Source organism: Phlebotomus papatasi, chromosome 1, assembly GCF_024763615.1.
Source record: "Phlebotomus papatasi isolate M1 chromosome 1, Ppap_2.1, whole genome shotgun sequence".
NCBI lineage: Eukaryota > Metazoa > Arthropoda > Insecta > Diptera > Psychodidae > Phlebotomus > Phlebotomus papatasi.
The window spans coordinates 1,737,633-1,756,363 of record NC_077222.1 but is presented as its reverse complement, the minus strand read 5'-3'; the positions used below and the strand labels follow the sequence as shown (position 1 = coordinate 1,756,363).

The 18,731-nt window shown below is 34.5% G+C and overlaps 4 protein-coding genes across 5 annotated transcripts; all 4 read left to right on the top strand.

Annotated features, from left to right (window-relative positions):
• Positions 1-388: 388 nt before the first annotated feature.
• Positions 389-4,426, top strand: LOC129799890 (trypsin-1-like). 2 transcript variants are annotated; one of them, XM_055844179.1, is made up of 3 exons: positions 389-538; positions 897-1,104; positions 4,224-4,426. In XM_055844179.1, the coding sequence occupies exons 1-3, from the start codon at positions 416-418 to the stop codon at positions 4,367-4,369; spliced, it is 477 nt and encodes a 158-aa protein (XP_055700154.1). In that variant the 5' UTR covers positions 389-415; the 3' UTR covers positions 4,370-4,426. The 2 variants fall into 2 exon arrangements, with proteins under 2 accessions (XP_055700154.1, XP_055700153.1); XM_055844178.1 differs by having other exon boundaries at positions 389-636; positions 698-1,104.
• A 3,161-nt stretch (positions 4,427-7,587) lies between these two features.
• LOC129799892 (trypsin 3A1-like) lies at positions 7,588-11,638 on the top strand. Its single transcript, XM_055844181.1, has 3 exons — positions 7,588-7,819; positions 7,889-8,304; positions 8,381-11,638. Exons 1-3 carry the CDS (start codon positions 7,638-7,640, stop codon positions 8,539-8,541), a joined length of 759 nt encoding a protein of 252 aa, XP_055700156.1. The 5' UTR covers positions 7,588-7,637; the 3' UTR covers positions 8,542-11,638.
• Positions 11,639-11,712: 74 nt separating this feature from the next.
• LOC129799888 (trypsin 5G1-like) lies at positions 11,713-12,815 on the top strand. Its single transcript, XM_055844176.1, has 3 exons — positions 11,713-11,952; positions 12,016-12,425; positions 12,499-12,815. Exons 1-3 carry the CDS (start codon positions 11,729-11,731, stop codon positions 12,648-12,650), a joined length of 786 nt encoding a protein of 261 aa, XP_055700151.1. The 5' UTR covers positions 11,713-11,728; the 3' UTR covers positions 12,651-12,815.
• Positions 12,816-16,952: 4,137 nt separating this feature from the next.
• On the top strand, positions 16,953-18,192 carry LOC129798464 (trypsin 5G1-like). Its single transcript, XM_055841614.1, has 3 exons — positions 16,953-17,158; positions 17,518-17,975; positions 18,041-18,192. The coding sequence occupies exons 1-3, from the start codon at positions 16,953-16,955 to the stop codon at positions 18,190-18,192; spliced, it is 816 nt and encodes a 271-aa protein (XP_055697589.1).
• The last annotated feature ends 539 nt before the right edge of the window (positions 18,193-18,731 follow it).

The following is an 18,731-nucleotide window of genomic DNA, read 5'->3' as shown; positions in this document are numbered from 1 at the left end:
TATCTTCCTATTTATCTCTATAGATTTTAAGTGAGTGTATCAATTTCTAAAGAAAATTGCATTTGAGCAAAATAGTGTTTTACGTCATTCTCCTTTGATGGAGTACCTTACCAATAAACTTCTCAATATCTTGTTCATTGGGATAGTCAATTTCCTGCGTAATTCAGAACATGGCAATCTTTTTCCATAAGACATGAATTTATGAGAGAAAAAAAAATGGGACAATGGTCTGAGAAGCATATCGAAATATTTGGCAATCCCCTTGAGGTTTATTTACTCAGCATACCGATTATATCGCGACACGGGTGACTGATAAGGAAATTCTCAATGCATTCTGCCGATAGTAGATTTTTGTATAAATAGCCTGCATTGATTGTCTACTGTCCATTCCAAGTTGATACAATCGTTTGAAACAATGTTTCGTTTGGTAATTGTTTGTGCTTTGATAGTGGCAGTTTTAGGGGCCAGTGTTAAGAATCTGACTAGACCACGACTTGACGGACGGATTGTTGGTGGAATAGCAGTTGATATTTCAGAGGTACCCCATCAAGTATCCCTTCAACGACATAATTCACATAGTTGTGGTGGCTCAATCATCAGTTCTAATTACATCCTAACAGCTGCTCACTGCACAGAGTATGTCTTAGCAAGTTGTTGCATTGGACAGGATTTGATATCTTTATTATTACCTTTCCAGTCAAGCAATTGTTAGTTCATTGAGTGTGAGAGCCGGATCCAGCTTCTATTCCAGAGGGGGAGTAGTGGTTGGAGTGAAGAGAGTCATTCAACATCCACTTTTTAATTATAATACCATTGATTATGATTTCGCGATTTTGGAACTTAAATCATCTCTCAAATTTAGCAAGAATTGTAACTTTGTGAAATTACCAAAACAGGATGAGCAAGTTCCTGATGGTACTATGTTGATGGTGTCTGGTTGGGGAGATACTCAGAATGCACATGAATCTCGAAATCAGCTACGCGCAGCCAAAGTACCAAAATACAATGATAAGGCATGCAATGATGCCTACAAAGGTTTTGGTGGAATCACTGAAAGGATGATGTGCGCCGGGGTATTGGAAGGTGGAAAGGATGCTTGTCAAGGTCTGTCTAGAACTAAGCTATGCACACTAACTGAATATGCACGTATTGGAAATGGTTTTTCACCACACTCCTTTCATTTTGGGCACTCAAATTTAGGGATTTTCTTTAACAATTTAGTGAATTTTATTTCCAAACACTTTTCCTTTAATTATATTGCTAATTTTCTATTTATTGGCTTCATATAAAATATAAGAGTGACACGACAGGGAAGACATGACAAAAGACCGATTAGATCCAAGACGAAACTTTAGGAGCTGAATGTGTCAAATATGAAATCGTCGGTTGGATCAGCAACTTACTAACTACATTTGCTTACATCGCAGCACAGCGGTGCGTGTCTTACAACGGAGGCAGACACAAAAGAAAATGCATTTAGCACAGTTACTGATCCAACCGACGAAATATTGAACGGACGAAAGGTCTAAAGATCAAAATGTACCAAAGACTAGAAACCTTCAAAGTTTCCTACAAGGGCTACTTAACTGTGTTATCGCACTTGCACATTAAAATTTTAATATGATTCACATTAATTGTCGCTGGTGAGAGTCCAAATGTGTAATTTATGTGTTTGAATCATTTTATATTCAAAATTTGATCTATTTGTTGATAAAAAGAGACTTGGCCCGTTAAATTTGATATAAATTGATTTATAGCTTTAATGCGAAAAATTAATGCGATTTTCTCTTTAATTTTTTAATGTGAAAAATATTTATGCTTTAGATAAATTTAAACTTATTTTTGCAGGCCAAGTCCACTTCTTTATCAATAAATAGAAAAACCCCAAATATTAAGTAACTCAAAGACACAAATAATACATTTGGACGCTCACAAGCCACAATTAATGTGAATCACATTAAAATTTTAATGGGCAAGTGTGATATAGCCGTAAAACGTAGCCGAAAACGAAGCGATGAAGGAGAAATGGTGAAATTGAAATGTTAATGAAAAACAACCCAAGACAAAATGTACCTAAAGAGAAAATAGGGAGAATATTGAAGATGATATATCGTCGGTTGCATCAAACATGGTCGTATTTCTTTTCCGTCAGAATTTCACGCAAGACGCGATGTTTGTATCGCAGCTTGCACCAAATGTAGACACAAAACAAATGCAGATACTACAACGGTCGATGCAACCGAGGATATCTGAAAACCGATTGCGCAGAAGACGAAAGAACTCAAGACGAAATAGTGAAGACGAAGAGCGTAAAGACGAAATTGAATGATGAAATGTTGACGACAAAAAGTCAACTAATCGTAATCATAGAATAAAAGACAAAACAACCAAAGACGAATTGTACCTGTAAATAAATTACGGAGAGAAAATTGTGAAGTCGATAGCTTCATTCACCAATCTTGAGAATGGTCCGAGAATTGGTTTCATTCACTAGTTAAAAATAAAAGGATAAAATTGATCCAAATTTGATTTTTTGCAAAAGATGGATCAAATTAACATGTTCCATTATGATAAATGTGTATTCGAAGTTCGAAATTTGATCCATCCTTTACAAAAGGATCAAATTTGGATTAATTGAATCCTTTTCTTTTTAGTGTTCCAATGAAAAATGGAAAGGGGAAATTTTCCTTATGAACATTTTTTTTAGTACATGGCTGTTCTCAAGTGCTTCTGCATAATATACTTTTCTTTGTACTGGTTCCTAACGACAGTTTGTTGGTTTTGATTCGATGACGAGGATTGGGCAAAACAGTCGATACAGGAACCAGCATAAATAAAATTCGATAATGCAGAAGCATTTGTGAACAGTCATGTACTAAAAAGAAATGTTATAAAGATTTCCCCTTTTTATTTTTTTTTCGAATAGCACTATACTATTAGTGCAAGTAAGGGAAAGTACTCTCCCTTCGAACGTTCATGCCTGCGAATAATATAAATTTATTTTATTTTTCCTAAGAGTCTTATACGTAATTATCGATGATAAGCTAACTAATATTTAATAGAAATGTGTAAGTTTCTTAGGTAAAATAAAATAAAATTCACATTATTCGAAAGCATAAACGTTCGAAGGGAGAGTACTTTCCTTTATACGTATTAACAGTTTTAAATAAAGGTCAGCATGGATACGTTCTAAAGAAAAGCGCGGTATTAATACAAGATTTAGTTAAATTATTCAAAACATAAAACAACTTTTTTTTAATATACTTTTAGTTATTCCTTAATCGATACAGTTTCGAAAATATATTTTCACCCCAAAATTTATTGTGAGTGTTTCATAAAGCATATCTTTTGACTAATATTTTAACATCAAGAAAACATTACTAAGAAAAATCCCCACTAATTCCTATTACACCATTTGTAAATATTCCTTATGTTCACAAGTAACTTTACTAATTTGAGAATATTCTTTCTGCTAGAATACTTTATCAGGTAGAAAAATATTTATATAAAAAACTTAATTTTTCTGGTAAAACGAATTAGAAAATATCGGAACGGATAAAAATTTTGTTACGACAGAAACAAACTTGGTAAAATAAATTTTTTAAATTGTTATTCTAATTCTATTCCTAATGTTAAACGATATTTCGGATATTAAGATAGTTTGCAACTTCTTAGTTTTTCTTTTGCCAATAATACTTCAATGCATCCCGATCTGCTTCAGCCTTTCACGTCCCCTATCGATCAGGGAATTTTTCTTTAAATAACTTAGTGATTGGAAATTTGGTATTATTTCGATAATGCGTGTGCTAAATGTTTCGTCTGTTCATCTTTAGGTTTTCAAAGACCTTAAGAATAGCTTTGTAACTTCAAATGATTACTTGTGAACATACCGGATTTTTACAGAATTTATCTTCTCTTGCGAGTAACGTAAAATTCAGATAGTCTCCTGAATTTCAGTGCCCATATCTCCTATTAGTAGTTACAGGGTCATAACTCTAGCTACAGATTTTTTTAAATACAAGAACAAATTTAAAAATTCTCTTTAAAAAACTTCTTTAAAAGGAAACTAGGTGATAAATGTAGTTGTGCCCTTATTACATCAAATGAGTGAAGAAACTGAATTTTAAAAAGGATAACGTTTCCAATACAATGATATTCACGTTATGCATAGAAGTGATTATGGTACTCAGTTTTACTAAATATAAAAATTTTAAATTGTCCAGGAGATTCCGGTGGACCTCTGACCTGGGATGGAGTCGTAGTAGGTGTGGTATCATGGGGATATGGCTGTGCAAAACCGAGATACCCAGGAGTTTATTCCCGTGTATCAGCAGTACGGGATTGGATAAAAGAATCGGTTGATGTTTAATGCGCTTGACCGTATATAATATTTTTGGTTAATAAATTGGACGTTTTCTGCATCAAATCTTGCTTGTTTTTAAATACATCCTACTCGAAGATGGAAATTTATGTTTGTGAATGCTGTACTTCTTCAGGGAATGGTCGCATTACTTATAACCACAAGTAATCATTCGAAGTTACGTTGCCATTCGAAACTATGAAAATGAACTATGAGTCCCATCAGCATTTTAGTGACTCTTTGGAAATTTTTATATAATTAGGTAAAATAAGTTACTCCTACTGTCTCAGCTAAAATATAATGGGTGTAACACAAGTACATTCTTCAATAGTGTCCTGGATAAAAGGTTAAATGGAACTCTATTTGCACAAAAAGTTGTTGATGTTCGAAGAATTCAAATTCAATTTCGAATTTTCATACTAAATTTTCGAACAAGGTGAGGAATATTTATTAAGGGCCGATCCATTTCAAGACGACCGAGAAAATCGCAAATCACGGGTTCATGGTCTTAGACGTTTTTGAATTTTACATATGTTAAAGTACACGATAAAATAATTTTTTTTTTTTCGCTCAAAAAAAATTCCTGGCCGGAGACACATGGCGTCAAAGATGGCGTCTCGCGCTTCATTCGTCAATTGAGATTTTTGGCAAATATTTCAAAATGCTCTATCTCGCGAACGGGTTGAGATTTCTTCGTACTCTTTTTTTTATTTGAAAGATAATTTTATACTCTTTAAAAAGATATACTAGTTTTCGTATTATCTGCTCAAGTTTTTTTGTAACGGTCTTTTAATTTTTTTTAATTTAAAAATTGATTTTTCTCAAAAACCCCATTCTCAAAAATTTTCATTTTTTTACTGTTGATCAGTAACATTGAGTACTACATTCCATGAAAAGGCGAGCTTCCACTTTTGCGCTTAATTTTTTAAAAAAAAATATTCAAATTTTAACAACATTTTCAAAAAAGGAAAAATACCAGTTAAACTCAAAGTTTTGAGTTCAATTTTTCAGGGAATACAGTACTCCACAATACTTATAAACAATTAAAAAATCAAAAATTTTCGATCTCCCGTTTTTGAAAAAAATATTTTTTTTTTGATTGGAGGTGGCAAATATTTTTTTTTTGGAGGTGGCATAGCTACTTCCATGAATGCATGATTATTCTACACATTATTCTCGATATAATTTTATCCCTTTCAGGATTTTAAACATTTGGGATTTTGGCTTTCAGGAATTTGGTCCTTTCGGTATTTAGGCTGCCTCCGGTTTGAACAATTTCGAAGATCCGGCTTTTTCGAAATAAGAAAGTCTATTTTTTTCTTTGAAAAAATATAATGGAACAGGTTTATTATGGGTATAGTTGCTGGAAATTGTTAAAATATATTGAAAAATTATAAGAGTCACCTTGCGGAATTATCACGAAGTTAAATTGCTTTCTCTTTGGCTTTCGAAATCGATCATCGAAATTTCCTAAACTCCGTCTGTGAGCAGAGAGTTAAACGTTATTTGTGACTTGGATAAGCGAGATGTATCTCTTTTACTGTTATCGAACATCAATGTACTTAAGCCTTTAATAAGGTAAAGCGCCCTCAGGCCGGTCGGTTCCTCAACTCGGTCGGTGGAATTATTTGTAAGCCTTGATGGAGCTCACTGAAGTAATATTATAACTTATAAAGGGAAAAAGGTGGTGAAGGTGCCACCCAACTTTCAACTTCCTCGCAGTGAACTGTCCACAGCGACTGATGTTAACTCATTGAAGTGCAGGGACAGCTGTCTCGAGCAAAAGCCCCAGCAACTTTCATCAGCCCCCAAGAAGCATTTTTTTTAATATAGTCTTGTAGAATTCCCTAAGTAAGGCATTATTGTACCAAAAATCTTTTCATTTGGTTGTAACTCTCTTCGTTAAATCACTGAGATTGCTATAAGTGGCGCAATCTTAAGAATCTTAAGAGCTTCTATAGGAATTTCAACAGAAAATTCTCACTTTAAGTCTTTTAAAAGTTCACTAAAAGACATGTCTAATACTTGGTTCTATAAGGCAGCTGTTTTGCTTCTCGAACCACCTCGTGATGGTGGGTTGGGTGTGTTATAGGAATAAAGGATTGGGATTAGTAGGCTTGGCTGTCGCGTCGACTGGGCTGACAATTGTCGAATGGGTTATACGCTCTACATATTTAACTAATTTGTTAACGTTTTACAGTAAAATTCTATGAAATGTTCACTGATAATTTTTTTTAACAATGTTTCGTGATTTAAAACTGTTGGAAAAATCTAAATATTACCACTATTATAGTATGATTATAATTTTTCACATTATTGTAGTGTGAAGCCTTGTGTATTTCCACTTCCACCAAAGTTGTTGAATTTTTTAACAAAAGTTGTTGAATTTTGAGACAAAAAGTTGTGTAAAAATTGTTGAATTTCCAATTAAGACTTATACTTCAGTCGAGATGCTTTTCATTGGGCAAAAACCATCAAATATTTATAAGTATATCGTGAAGATTCGAGCATTAGATGTAATCATTTTGCATTAGGGGGGGATCCCAAGTACAGGAAAAACCAATAACAATGTCTAAAAAGGCAAAAAATCAAAATCTTTGAAATGAAATGAAAATTCAACATAAACAGAATTCAACAATTTTTGAGTTTACACGAAAAAATTCAACAATTTTAAATTAAACACTTTTTCCAAGTTTAACACTGAAATAGTCGTGTGAAAGATTATACACTATAATAGTGTTAATTTTTTTTACTGTGTACCTAGTCCTATAAAAAGAGATCCTCGAATTTCATATCCCAAATGGTACAGAGTGTGGTGTCAATAGGTTATGACACGAGTTCTTAAAGCGTCAATATGTGTTTCGGGTATTCCTTTCACCCTCATAGACTTTACAATATTAGACCGGTTAGATCATATTATAGCAAATCTAAGAAAATTAAATGAATATCCACAAAGGCAGATCTGAGGGACAGGCCGACTACAGGGCACTTTTACCTTATCAGGAAATTTTCCATGTTTTTGTTTTTAAAATTCACATCATAGTAAAATCATTAGTTTCATAGAATTCTTATAAGATCATAAGTTCGAAAAATAATTTTGAAAAATTTGTAATACTGGAATTTTAAATTTTCATTTATGGTCATTTAACATCAATAGCTTGAGCACTATATGCACTGTATGTATAACATGTATGCTTATCCTATGTTTCAATTTAGAAAAGATAAATTTGCACTTTGTAGTATTTCATTTTTACCAAAAGTTTGAACAAACTCTGCTATGATTTTAGATAAAATTCGTAAGAATACCACTTTAAAAAGTGACGGAAGACTTTATGGTGGTTACAATATTAGTATTAAAGAGGTTCCTTATCATGTCGGCATTGAAATAAAATCTGTACATCGATGCAGTGGCTTCATCATAAGTCGAACTTACGTCTTATCAGCTGCTCACTGTTTCGAGTAATAGTTATTTTTTAAACCTAAGCCTCCAAGTAAGTACTATCTTAACATTTTAAACATCTTTTGCAGTGAAGTTAAAAGCCCTCAAGAGATAAAAGTCAGAGCTGGAACTACGTACAAAGAAAGGGATGGTGTCTTATATGGCGTCAAGAAATTTTACAATCATCCACTTTATGGGACAAAAGAAAACGTCTATGATTATGATTTTGCAATCTTAGAACTGACACGGAAAATAACTTATAATAACAATACTATAGCAAAAATCGAATTACCAAAACAAAATGAGAAATTTTCTGATAACATTGTGCTAAAGGTCACTGGCTGGGGTTTTACAGAAGATGGTATAGAACATTACACATTGCGAGCTGTAGATATACTTAAAATTAATCACAAAAAATGCTACGACCAATATAAAAATACTATTTACAAAGGAATAACACCAAGAATGTTCTGTGCTGGTTCACCAGGAAAAGATGCTTGTAAAGGTATTTACAAATGCTTAAACGCATATCCATATAAGTTATAAGACATTATTGGCTATAAGATATTATCGTTATCTAGGAGATTCTGGTGGAGCTTTGGTTAGGACTAGATCAGAAGGACGTAAAGTTGCAATTGGTATTACATCTTGGGGCAAAGACTGTGCCTTACCAGAACATCCTGGCGTTTATGCAAAGGTTTCAACAGTTAGAGACTGGATAAAAAATATAACTAATGTTTAATATTATTTTTTTCCGGTATACTTCGAAAGAAAAGATTTTTAACTAGAGACTTGGTCATAAATTTAGAAAAAATACACTTTATCAAAATAAATTTACAATCAAACAAAAATTGATGTGAAAGTTATGCTCAACGCACAATAACTTTTGTTTTGTAAACATGTTTTTGACATTTCAGTGAGAGTAAGCGAGATCTAAATCTCGTCTTCTCGCTCATTCTAATGGGAAATTTTGAAAACATGTTTACAAACAAAAGTTATTGTGCGCTGGTCATTATGCCCAACGCACAATAACTTTTGTTTGTAAACATGTTTTCAAAATTTTCTATAAGAGTGAGCGAGATTACTAGATCTAGATCTCACTCACTCTCATTGCAATGCAAAAAAACATGTTTACAAACAAAAGGTATTGTGCGCTAGGCATTAGAGATTCTGTTTGACAAATTTTATCAAAAAAAAACTAGATCCAAAAAAAGCCCAGATTCAAAAAAGCGTTTTCGTATTATTCATCCCGATTAATAAAGTTTGTTTAGTGGTCAAATTCGAGAAGAAGCGTTATGTACTCATGACTTAAGGAATTCAAACTTTCCAAAATCGATTGAGAGATACGTTCTTTTTAGAATTTCTTGAAATCTCGACCTAGAAATGTTGCTAAAAAATAATCACAAATGAAGGAAAAAACCGCTTTCACGACATTTTCAATGAGTCGATTTATGGGGAGGTTCCTCGAGACCGTAAAGCACTATCTCAAACCGTTTGGCCTCTAGCTCTGTTCGTGATAAGACGAATGGACAAACAGCGTGAGATCATTTCATCGTGACTCACATTAGTTTAATAAAAGCTCCATGAAGCTCCTTGAAATGGCCATTAGATGCTGACTGGGCTTTAATGTGGACCTGGGTATGAATTCTGATTTGATGAGTTTTTCACGTGAGAAATTCACGGTTCTGAGATCACCTTTAATAAGCCTTTTGTCAAGCTTTCGTAAAAACATTCATGTGAATTCTTAGATGCTATAAGTATTTCACGTGATATTTTTTGTGAAAGCTTCACCAACCTTTACAAGACACAATCAAAAAAACCGTGAGTTTCTCACGTGAAAAACTCACGCATCTCAGAATTCATACCCTGGTCCACATTAAAGCTCAGTCAGCATCTAATGGCCATTTCAAGGAGCTTCATGGAGCTTTTATTATACCCTGGTCTTGGAGCTTTAATTATATTTATTACACTCTGGTCCAGAATTTTACTACGAGAATTTGTCATATGACATCGTTATAAGGTAAAATGCGTTCAAGTCAACCGATTCCTCAATTCGACCGGTAGAGTTATTTATTCAATTTATTTATATTTGCACTAATATTTGGCGTATAGGTCAATTATTTCATAAATAAATACGAATCAGTGAAAATTTTATAGAAATTCACCATCAAACATTCAAATATTGACCCACCGGTCGACTCGAGGGCACTTTACTCTTACGGAATTTCCCTACTGGAAGATGATCCAGCAACCACAAGATCTGCGAGGTACCGCTACCTACCATTCGAAATAATCCTCGCAATGAAATCCACCGCACGGGTATCGAGATAACCGGGCAGTGGAAGACCGAATGTGAACTTATCATATGCGGACACATGATCATATTTGCGAAGTCAGATCCGAAGACATAAATTAAATGCAACTCTCAGACGACTATGTGCATCAGCATGTGTTCTGAAGAACAACTCACATCCGTAGGTGAAAAATGGAACAATAAGTGCTCTAACTCTGTTTGTCCATCCGTTGTGTTAAAGATATCAAAGATATCTACTTGGGGTCTTTATCCGTATGACCTTTATTTATGGTGGTTTTCCAATGATAAATGAACATGTTTTATTTATCACTCTACTGTTCTCAAGTGCTTCTAAATTATCGACTTTTCTTTGGGACGGTTCCTGTCACGGTTGTTTTGTGGTTTTAGAACACGGTCAAAACTTGAAAAAACACTCGAGACAGTAATTAACATAAGGAAAACTGAAAAATATTATTCTCTGAAGAAAGTATTTCTGTGACCCAATTGGGACCCATTTAGATTCATTTGAAAGGTCTTTGACTCCCGGACAAAATTAAATTTCTCTTAACTGGTTATTATTATTAATCGTATCGAGACATTTTATTTGTTATTACAATGTAATCATTAGAAAGTGCCGCGCGATGGAAAAATTGCTGATCGTAGATCGCCCAGAAATACCTTCCGCGTAGTGAATGCTTTTTCCGTGCTCCTGAAGGTTTCTGGGCAGAGGCGGTGCATTTAATTACGTTTTATCAAAATGAAAAAATCTTTTTCTCGACATTCAGTTGCTTGCACCGGGCGGGACTCGATGTCACGGCTGTGAGAGTCAAGTCAGAGATCTCACCGCCCAAGAGCCAACGGTCTTGCCTATTTCGCCACTGAGATCCCCTCTTAACCGGTAAAGCACTAATAAAATAATTTTTTTTCTGAAATTTACTTTTAATATTACTACACAATTTTAAGTTGTACAATTTCAAACGTTTTGCGATATGTTCAAAGTTCCAAACAAGGTGATTTGATCCCTGAATTGTCACTTTGAATCAAATAATTAATACGAAACGAATATTTAGGACAGAGACTCAAGAATGGTTAGACTTGATTTAGACTTAAATGGTTTAGACTTTCGGTAACTGAGCTAAAGCTCTAGTCTCAAGCACGTATTCAAGAATTTGACTGCAAAACCGGGACCACCCAATCACTTTTATTTACAATGATTTTAAGTATCGAAAGTTACAAATCTTTTCTTGTATTGCCTTCAGGATAGGGGTGATTCATTGTCATTTCTAATTCGAAACTTTAAGATTTCCTCACTGATTCAGATGGGAAAAGTGCAGTACTTCTTCATGAGTTTGTTCCCAAAGTTCCGAATTAGAAATGACTCTGAATTACCCCATTTTACTTCATATTTCTCATTTAAAAGAATGATCTGTCAATTATGCTATTCTCGAATGGTTTAAAAGCCAAATAATCACAATTCTCACCAAGACCTTAATGTATTAATAAATTTTTGATTGAATGCATTAAATTAGTTGCAATAAAAATCTAATTAAAGATGTTTTATTACTCAAATCACCATTTCTTTCATAAATACCTGCCTTGAAGTGAAATTCAGTTGCCAGGATTTGTTTGTTCTGAAATGATTCGCTTAGTACTTAATAGTGCTGTACTAGTAATATTTCTAAGTCATAATTCTAATTGTCGTACTGGATGGACGCCACACGAATTAGTCACTGCAGAGAGCAAAATCACGTTTATTTACGAAGTTAATTATGTAGTTTCACTTGAGTATCGGAAACACTTTGTTTGTACTGGTGCACTTGTATCTCGGAAACATATCATAACAGCTGCTCATTGTATAGAGTACGTAAATTGAAAAATCAGTTGATTGAAATTCAAAATTTCAAAAGGTTTCATCTTTTGCAGAAAATATGGTCAGCCCAGACATTTCATAGCCAGATTAGGATCAAGTAGGATACAAAAGGAAGGTCAAACATTTAAAGTGCAGAGGGCATTTGTACATCCAAAATATGGACAAACACCATCGACGCATGAGTATGATTATAATATTGCAATTGTTTCACTAAGAGACAGTGTGCGTTGCGAAAATTCTTGTGGGGTAGTACCATTAATGCCGGATAACCAAGAGATAGTGGATGGAGCTGCAATGCTGGTTGCCGGATGGGGAACACAATACAATCAATTCGATGGTCAGTTGCGCATACTTTACGTTCCTAAAATAGCAGAGGGCACTTGCTTTGAAAATTATCTTCATTTTGGCGGAATTACAACCCAGATGATTTGCGCTGGATCAGATGCAAGAGATGCTTGTCGAGGTACAAATTTTAATTTTTTTTACAAACTTTTTTAAAAAAAATATATCACTTAATATTCGATCACGATAAACAGGAGATGACGGTGGACCTTTGGTGAGTAATAATCAATTAGTTGGAGTATTGTCTTTTGGACACAGTTGTGGACATCCACGATATCCAGAAGTTTATACATTAATAGGATCCCCTACAATTCGCTCATGGATAAAGAGCAAAATAAACATTTAAAATTACAGCGTTTCACAGATTTTAGAAATCAAGCATGGTGAAAAGTGGTCCTTTATAGCCATACTCAAATGTATCTTTTCAATTAACCAAAAGATTGAAGATTGAATTATAGTGCTTTTGGCAATTATTTAATTTATTTCCAGTAAATAAAGCAATTTATTAAAGCATATCGCTATAAAATACTCCCTCCGTTCCGAAATAAGTCGTACGTTTGGGAAAAATTCTTGTTCCGAAATAAGTCATACGTTTGAGAAAAATTGGGATTAAAGGAAAGTTTGTTGGTAACTGTTTTGTGTGTCAACAATTATCTCTTGTAAAGAACTATTGCTAATGTTCAGTACTAAAATTGGGGTCCAGTCTTGATGGTATGTTGAGGAACGAATGTCTTATTTTTGGTGTTTTATTTTCAATCTAAAATAGGTGCAAAATGGTGAGAGATACAGACTTGGGACCTTCGGGGGACCCCCCCCCCATAAGTTAACCCTGGGACCATTAAAATGTCCTTTATTTTGCCCCCACCCCTCCCCTGCCTCTCCAAAATCATGTTTTTTGGGATTTCTCGAAAACACGTGGTGCGATTTTTTTTTAAATTCTGGATATGTTTTAGAGAAACATATAAAATGGTCCCAGGGTCAACTTATGGGGGTCCACTGAAGGTCCCAAGTCTGTATCTCTCACCATTTTGCACCTATTTTAGATTGAAAATAAAACGCCAAAAATTAGACACTTCCAAATGCATTCCATTGGAAATTACCGTAAAATGAAGTGAAAAATTACCGATTGGATCATTTTTCCAGCAGACTTCTACTGTCAGACTTATGCGAAAGAACAATTGAAAATTGTACATTTCCAGAGCATTATTGAAAATTTCTTCCAGTAGAGACTTCCAGTCCATATTTAAATACTTTTTCCCCATGAAATACTTCATTACTCAAACAATGCAGCACTTCCAAAATCCTATCAGGCATCATTTTCCGAGTATTTTGACTTTTTGGAATACAATTATCACTAAAATTTCCGACAAATTTCCAGTAACTTCCAAAAATTTTTTTCCAACATTAGACAAAAAAATCTTTTCTGATTCGAATTTCTTTCTTTTCTTTCATGAATTTTGCAAGATATACTTTAGTGTGAAGTAAAGATGGCGTGCCTAACGGCTGTGAAAATTTAAACACTTAGAATCTGTTGCTAAAATCCACTTGGAATCCATTTTGGTTGGTTTTTTTTATTAATGCTTATTTATGCTATTTATGTAAGATATGGGAAAGAGATTGAGGGAAAACTCTTCTTTTAAATAGAACAACGGCTTTAATTTATAAAAAGTACTTCAAAAGTAAAAAAGTGCATCTCCTCCCTTGAACAGGACTCCATATCGATCCCTCAGAATATAAACCGAACAACTCGCGAATGGCCAACTTTTCAGGAGAGCGATTTAAAGCTGAGATTTTACATTCTGATCATAGGATTTTTAAGATTTGGAACCCTTATAACTTTGGGAATAATTAACTTTTCGGTATAATATTCACGGGGAAGGTAATGTAGAGGGTCTCAAGGAGTACCCGAAAAGCAAAAAGAAACGAATTTTGCAAAAAATCGAGTTGTTCGGATTATATTCTGAGGGATTGATATAATTTGATCTACTGATCGTGTACTACGTTTCCAGTGAAATCATTCGAAATTCCAAATTCATTACAACATTTATATCTGCTAATCTTCCTGAAAATTTGAAATATCAAACAAAACTTAATATTCTCCTCAAACCAAAAACTAAAATGGCCTCTTTCAGATCTAGAGTTTAATACTCCCTCTGTCCCGAAATAAGTCGTACATTCTTTCAAATGTACGACTTATTTCGGGACAGAGAGAGTAATAATCATGACTTTATTTATCTTTTATTATCTGCGGCTGCTGCCGACTTCACAACCACCCTCATTGCGCAAGGCGGCATAAAATCCCAAATGATTAATCTTTTAGGCCTTTTAAAAATTTGTACAATAATTAAATAATTTATAAACATTTTTCGTATAATATATAAAATAAATTATGGAACTTGATCGTGATATAAGAATTTCAGATTAAAAAAGGTGAGTCGTAGAAAGGACTTTTAAAAGGAGTACACGTTAGATGCCGTAGTTTTGAAAGTTGTATGGAATTTCTCAAGCAAGAAGAATAGGCTAAAATGTCAACGCGAGATGGGATATAAAACAAAGAACAATCATCAAGATTCAAATAAATTCAGTAATAAACTTGTTGGTAACAATCTGAAAAATATCGAAAAACGAAGCCAAGTACGAAAGGGACATGGGATTTTTACAGAAGAACGAAAAACCGGAGCGACTCAACACGAATTGCAAAGTACGAAACGGAGGTTCCTACAACTATGTCCCAGACGAAAGCCCAGCACAATGACCGCTGCCAAAAGAGACCCCGAAATCCACGGCATTCGCCTAACCCATTAAGATAAGATTTTGCCAGGGGTCAGTTTCCCAATTTGGATTACAGATGCATCCAAGCCACCAATTGGGCCCATTATGCTTTCCCACTCCTATTCTATCTTATCCCCCGATACGGGTAGCCGCTCTATATCACAGCTCTGTGGGCAACCAGTGCCGCTACAATATCACAGCATCTCTTCTCGGTGTGTGTTTGGATCAGTGACAGTGAATATTCGTATAGACTGAAGTACCACTTTCATGTCGAAACTCGTTCTCGTACCAGCCTCTATTGTTTAGGCGGTTCACTTTTTTGCCAATATGCACCATTGACATTACTATTCAATCATTCGCTGGACGAATTCAAAGCCGATATAGCATGAGAAATCTTTTTCTGCTGCTGCTCAGCTTTGAACCCAAGACCTCACAGTCATAGAGCTACTATTGTGTCCACTGACCCACTTGAGCCACCCACCTAACCCATTATAAATTTTACAATTTTAGGCTTAAGGCTAGGAGAATATCCCATATTAGGCAAAGTTAATGAAGGACTTCAGTACATACGCGCATGGATAAATAGTCTCCGAAGGTGGTACATAATGGTTCCGTTCAGTAATAACCTTTCGAAGAAACAAAGCCACTCCAAAGCCAAGCCAAATCTATTCGAAAATCTACCGGAAGCCTAAAGCGCAAGATCACATATTCGCCGCTTTAGCGCTCATTGTTCTACGATTACGAATTTCGATATTTTCAAACTTCAATCGTCAACAATGTAAACAACATTGTGCAAATGTTTGCTGCAAAAAGTGAATTTTTGTGCAGTTTTGTGGAATTCAGGATGGCAGATCGTTTGAATTGTAATTTTATTAAGATAAATATTCATTGCATGAACTTGCTCACTTTTGTGTAACTCGTCGGTTTAAACGTTCGAACTTCCAACGTTCCAACGGGTTTTTAGGTAAGTTCTCTCTGATATACCTTCGAATCGGTAAAGGAAAAACCTCAACCGAAGAGAGCTCTCAAATCGGGAAGGTTATTACTGAACGAGAGGAATGTGTTCCGGACGTTCCGGAAATCCGCCAGTAACCTACAAAACACAGAGACCGAATCACTCTGAACACCACCGCATTGTATGTTCACGTCACGGCGGAATTGATCATGGACGTTTCGAAAAGCAGTAGGGAAATTCTGAAACACTCTGGCAATGCAATATGACAAAAGTGATATTTATAATGAAGTGATATCTCAAATGTAAATTTCTTTACCTAAAGAGATTCCACAAATGACCGCTCAGAATAAGAAACGAATAACTCGCAGTAGGCAAATTTTACAGGAGAGCGATTTGAAGCTGAGATTTTATATGCAGAGTATACGATTTTTTAGATTTAAAAACTCTATAACTTTGAAAATAATTATCTTTTAAGTATAATATTCACAAAGAAGGTAGAGGGCATAAAGAAGTATCCAAAAAGCGAATAAAACGATTACAACGAAATACAGTCCGTCTTGGTTAATTTGTTTCACAAAATTAATTTGAATTGTAAAAACCTCAGAAATATGTGACTTCTGACAATGCCACATGACAATGTCACAGTTACAGAATCACTTTCTCTAATAAGCTTCCCTGCGATTGCAACGAAATTTGTAATATGGCATTGACAGAATTTTACAGAATTCCCCTACTGATATATGCTAGCAGTAAACTTAAAATCAATTAATCGGAACATTAGGAAAGAAAATAAAATCTCAAAGGGTTTTGAATAAAAAAAACAGTGGTTGTTAACGATGTTAATAGATTATAAAAACTGATATTCACATGATGATTCCTTTCTTTGACATTCGTTTGAAAAAGTAGCTTAAACCGTACGAAATGATTCATTTAGTGTTTATAAGTGCCTTATTGGTAGAAGTCCGGAGTTTCTCCGAGTTGCATCCGAATTTGAGAATTGTTGGAGGCACGGAAGTATCTATTGAAGACGTTCCTTATCAAGTGTCCTTGCATGTGTCAGGAGAACATTTTTGTGGTGGTTCGGTTATCGGTAGGAAACATATCCTAACAGCTGGTCATTGTGCAATGTACTAATTTTTTAGTAAGAGTAGTGAGGTGACATGATAACTTATTTTCGATACTATCGACTGTCGATTCTGAAAAATTTAAACGATAGCTGTACTTCCTGTGACTAATATAGATATTTATCAACAGCCACATTCTTTTAGGAATGTCACAATGAGTGGCTCGGCACTGCGCAAAAAGTCGATATTCACTTAATCTAACAGATACAGATTTATCGATACTATCGATTCGATTGTGTCGAAAAGTTATCATTCCACCCCTGATTTCGGGTTTTAACCCTTTAAGGACGAGTGGGACACCGGTGTCCCACTTTTCCTTAAAGGTTTGAAGTTATTTGATTTCTAATTATCTACACTAAAAAAGGCAATTTTGAAGCGGAAATTCCACTTAAACAAGCTGTCTTTATTTTCAGGGCTTTTAAAAGCGTCAGTGAATTAACCATTTTAACAGAAACCGATATCAAAACTAAAGGAGTTGAGAGTACAGCTATAAATTGTTTTGTTCATCCGAATTTCGATATGGAAGGTGATTATGATATTGCGATTATCGAATTGGAAGAACGATTGGATTTCAACGAAAAATGTCAACCAATTGCATTACCGCGAGCAAGTGAAGAAGTCTGTAATAATGCTTTAATGTTAGCTTCTGGTTTTGGTAATCTTGGTTTTAATATAACAAATGATAGTGGAACACTTAGAGCCGTTGCCGTGCCTAAACTTGAAGATGGTAGATGCTTTGAAACCTACTACCATTTAGGTGGTATCACAGCAAGGATGTTTTGTGCTGGTTTCGAAGAAGGTGGAAAGGGTGTTTGCATGGGTAAATATCCAGAATAATCTTATTAATGAGTTTACTTGTGGCTTGCAATAATGGAAATTCAACAGGGGATTCTGGAGGACCTCTAGTTAGGAATGGAATACAATACGGTGTTGTATCTTGGGGAATGTCCTGCGGTGAGGCTCACTTTCCAGCAGTTTATACCCGTATTGCATCACCACCAATTCGGGATTGGATTAAAACCACTGTTAATATTTAAATATACCTGTTCTTTTTTCTTTGTAAAACTTTCTATTTGTTGTTCTTACTATTTTACTAATTTACGTAGTTGTCGTCAGTTTCCAATTTACTTTAAATCAGAATCAAGCTTTTCTTTTCCGCATGGATTGATTAAATTGAAAAAAAAAGGATAAATACAGGATAAATAAATAAAATTAAAAAGGACTACTTTGTAAAGACAATCTACGGGAACTGATTCGAATACGTTTTCAGATGAAGCTCAAAATCCTGACCAGTTAGGGAATTCTGTAACAGAATGACAATGTCATGTGACAAATTTTGGTGGTTAATTCGGAATCAGGATAACATCAAAGCTCTGTTAGAATAGAATGGACGCTAAAGAGCTCTATGAAGCTCTCGGTAACTGATATCAATCAGATTTTCGATTTCAACATCGGATTTTAACAGATAAGAAATTTTAAATTTGTCATATGACATTGTCATACTGTCACAGAATTCCTGTTAAGGACTTTCACTGTCAGAAGCAAAGTTTAAAAGTATTCCGGTATTTCAGAAGTA

Excerpts from the sequence above, each read along its gene's own strand:
- LOC129799890 (XM_055844178.1), top strand. The coding sequence starts at position 416 with ATGTTTCGTTTGGTAATTGTTTGTGCTTTGATAGTGGCAGTTTTAGGG. Across the intron at positions 637-697 it reads ACAGCTGCTCACTGCACAGA|TCAAGCAATTGTTAGTTCAT; the intron begins GTATGTCTTAGC and ends TTACCTTTCCAG. Across the intron at positions 1,105-4,223 it reads TGGAAAGGATGCTTGTCAAG|GAGATTCCGGTGGACCTCTG; the intron begins GTCTGTCTAGAA and ends TAAATTGTCCAG.
- LOC129799892 (XM_055844181.1), top strand. The coding sequence starts at position 7,638 with ATGATTTTAGATAAAATTCGTAAGAATACCACTTTAAAAAGTGACGGA. Across the intron at positions 7,820-7,888 it reads TCAGCTGCTCACTGTTTCGA|TGAAGTTAAAAGCCCTCAAG; the intron begins GTAATAGTTATT and ends CATCTTTTGCAG. Across the intron at positions 8,305-8,380 it reads AGGAAAAGATGCTTGTAAAG|GAGATTCTGGTGGAGCTTTG; the intron begins GTATTTACAAAT and ends ATCGTTATCTAG.
- LOC129799888 (XM_055844176.1), top strand. The coding sequence starts at position 11,729 with ATGATTCGCTTAGTACTTAATAGTGCTGTACTAGTAATATTTCTAAGT. Across the intron at positions 11,953-12,015 it reads ACAGCTGCTCATTGTATAGA|AAAATATGGTCAGCCCAGAC; the intron begins GTACGTAAATTG and ends CATCTTTTGCAG. Across the intron at positions 12,426-12,498 it reads TGCAAGAGATGCTTGTCGAG|GAGATGACGGTGGACCTTTG; the intron begins GTACAAATTTTA and ends CACGATAAACAG.
- LOC129798464 (XM_055841614.1), top strand. The coding sequence starts at position 16,953 with ATGATTCATTTAGTGTTTATAAGTGCCTTATTGGTAGAAGTCCGGAGT. Across the intron at positions 17,159-17,517 it reads ACAGCTGGTCATTGTGCAAT|AGGCAATTTTGAAGCGGAAA; the intron begins GTACTAATTTTT and ends CTACACTAAAAA. Across the intron at positions 17,976-18,040 it reads TGGAAAGGGTGTTTGCATGG|GGGATTCTGGAGGACCTCTA; the intron begins GTAAATATCCAG and ends GAAATTCAACAG.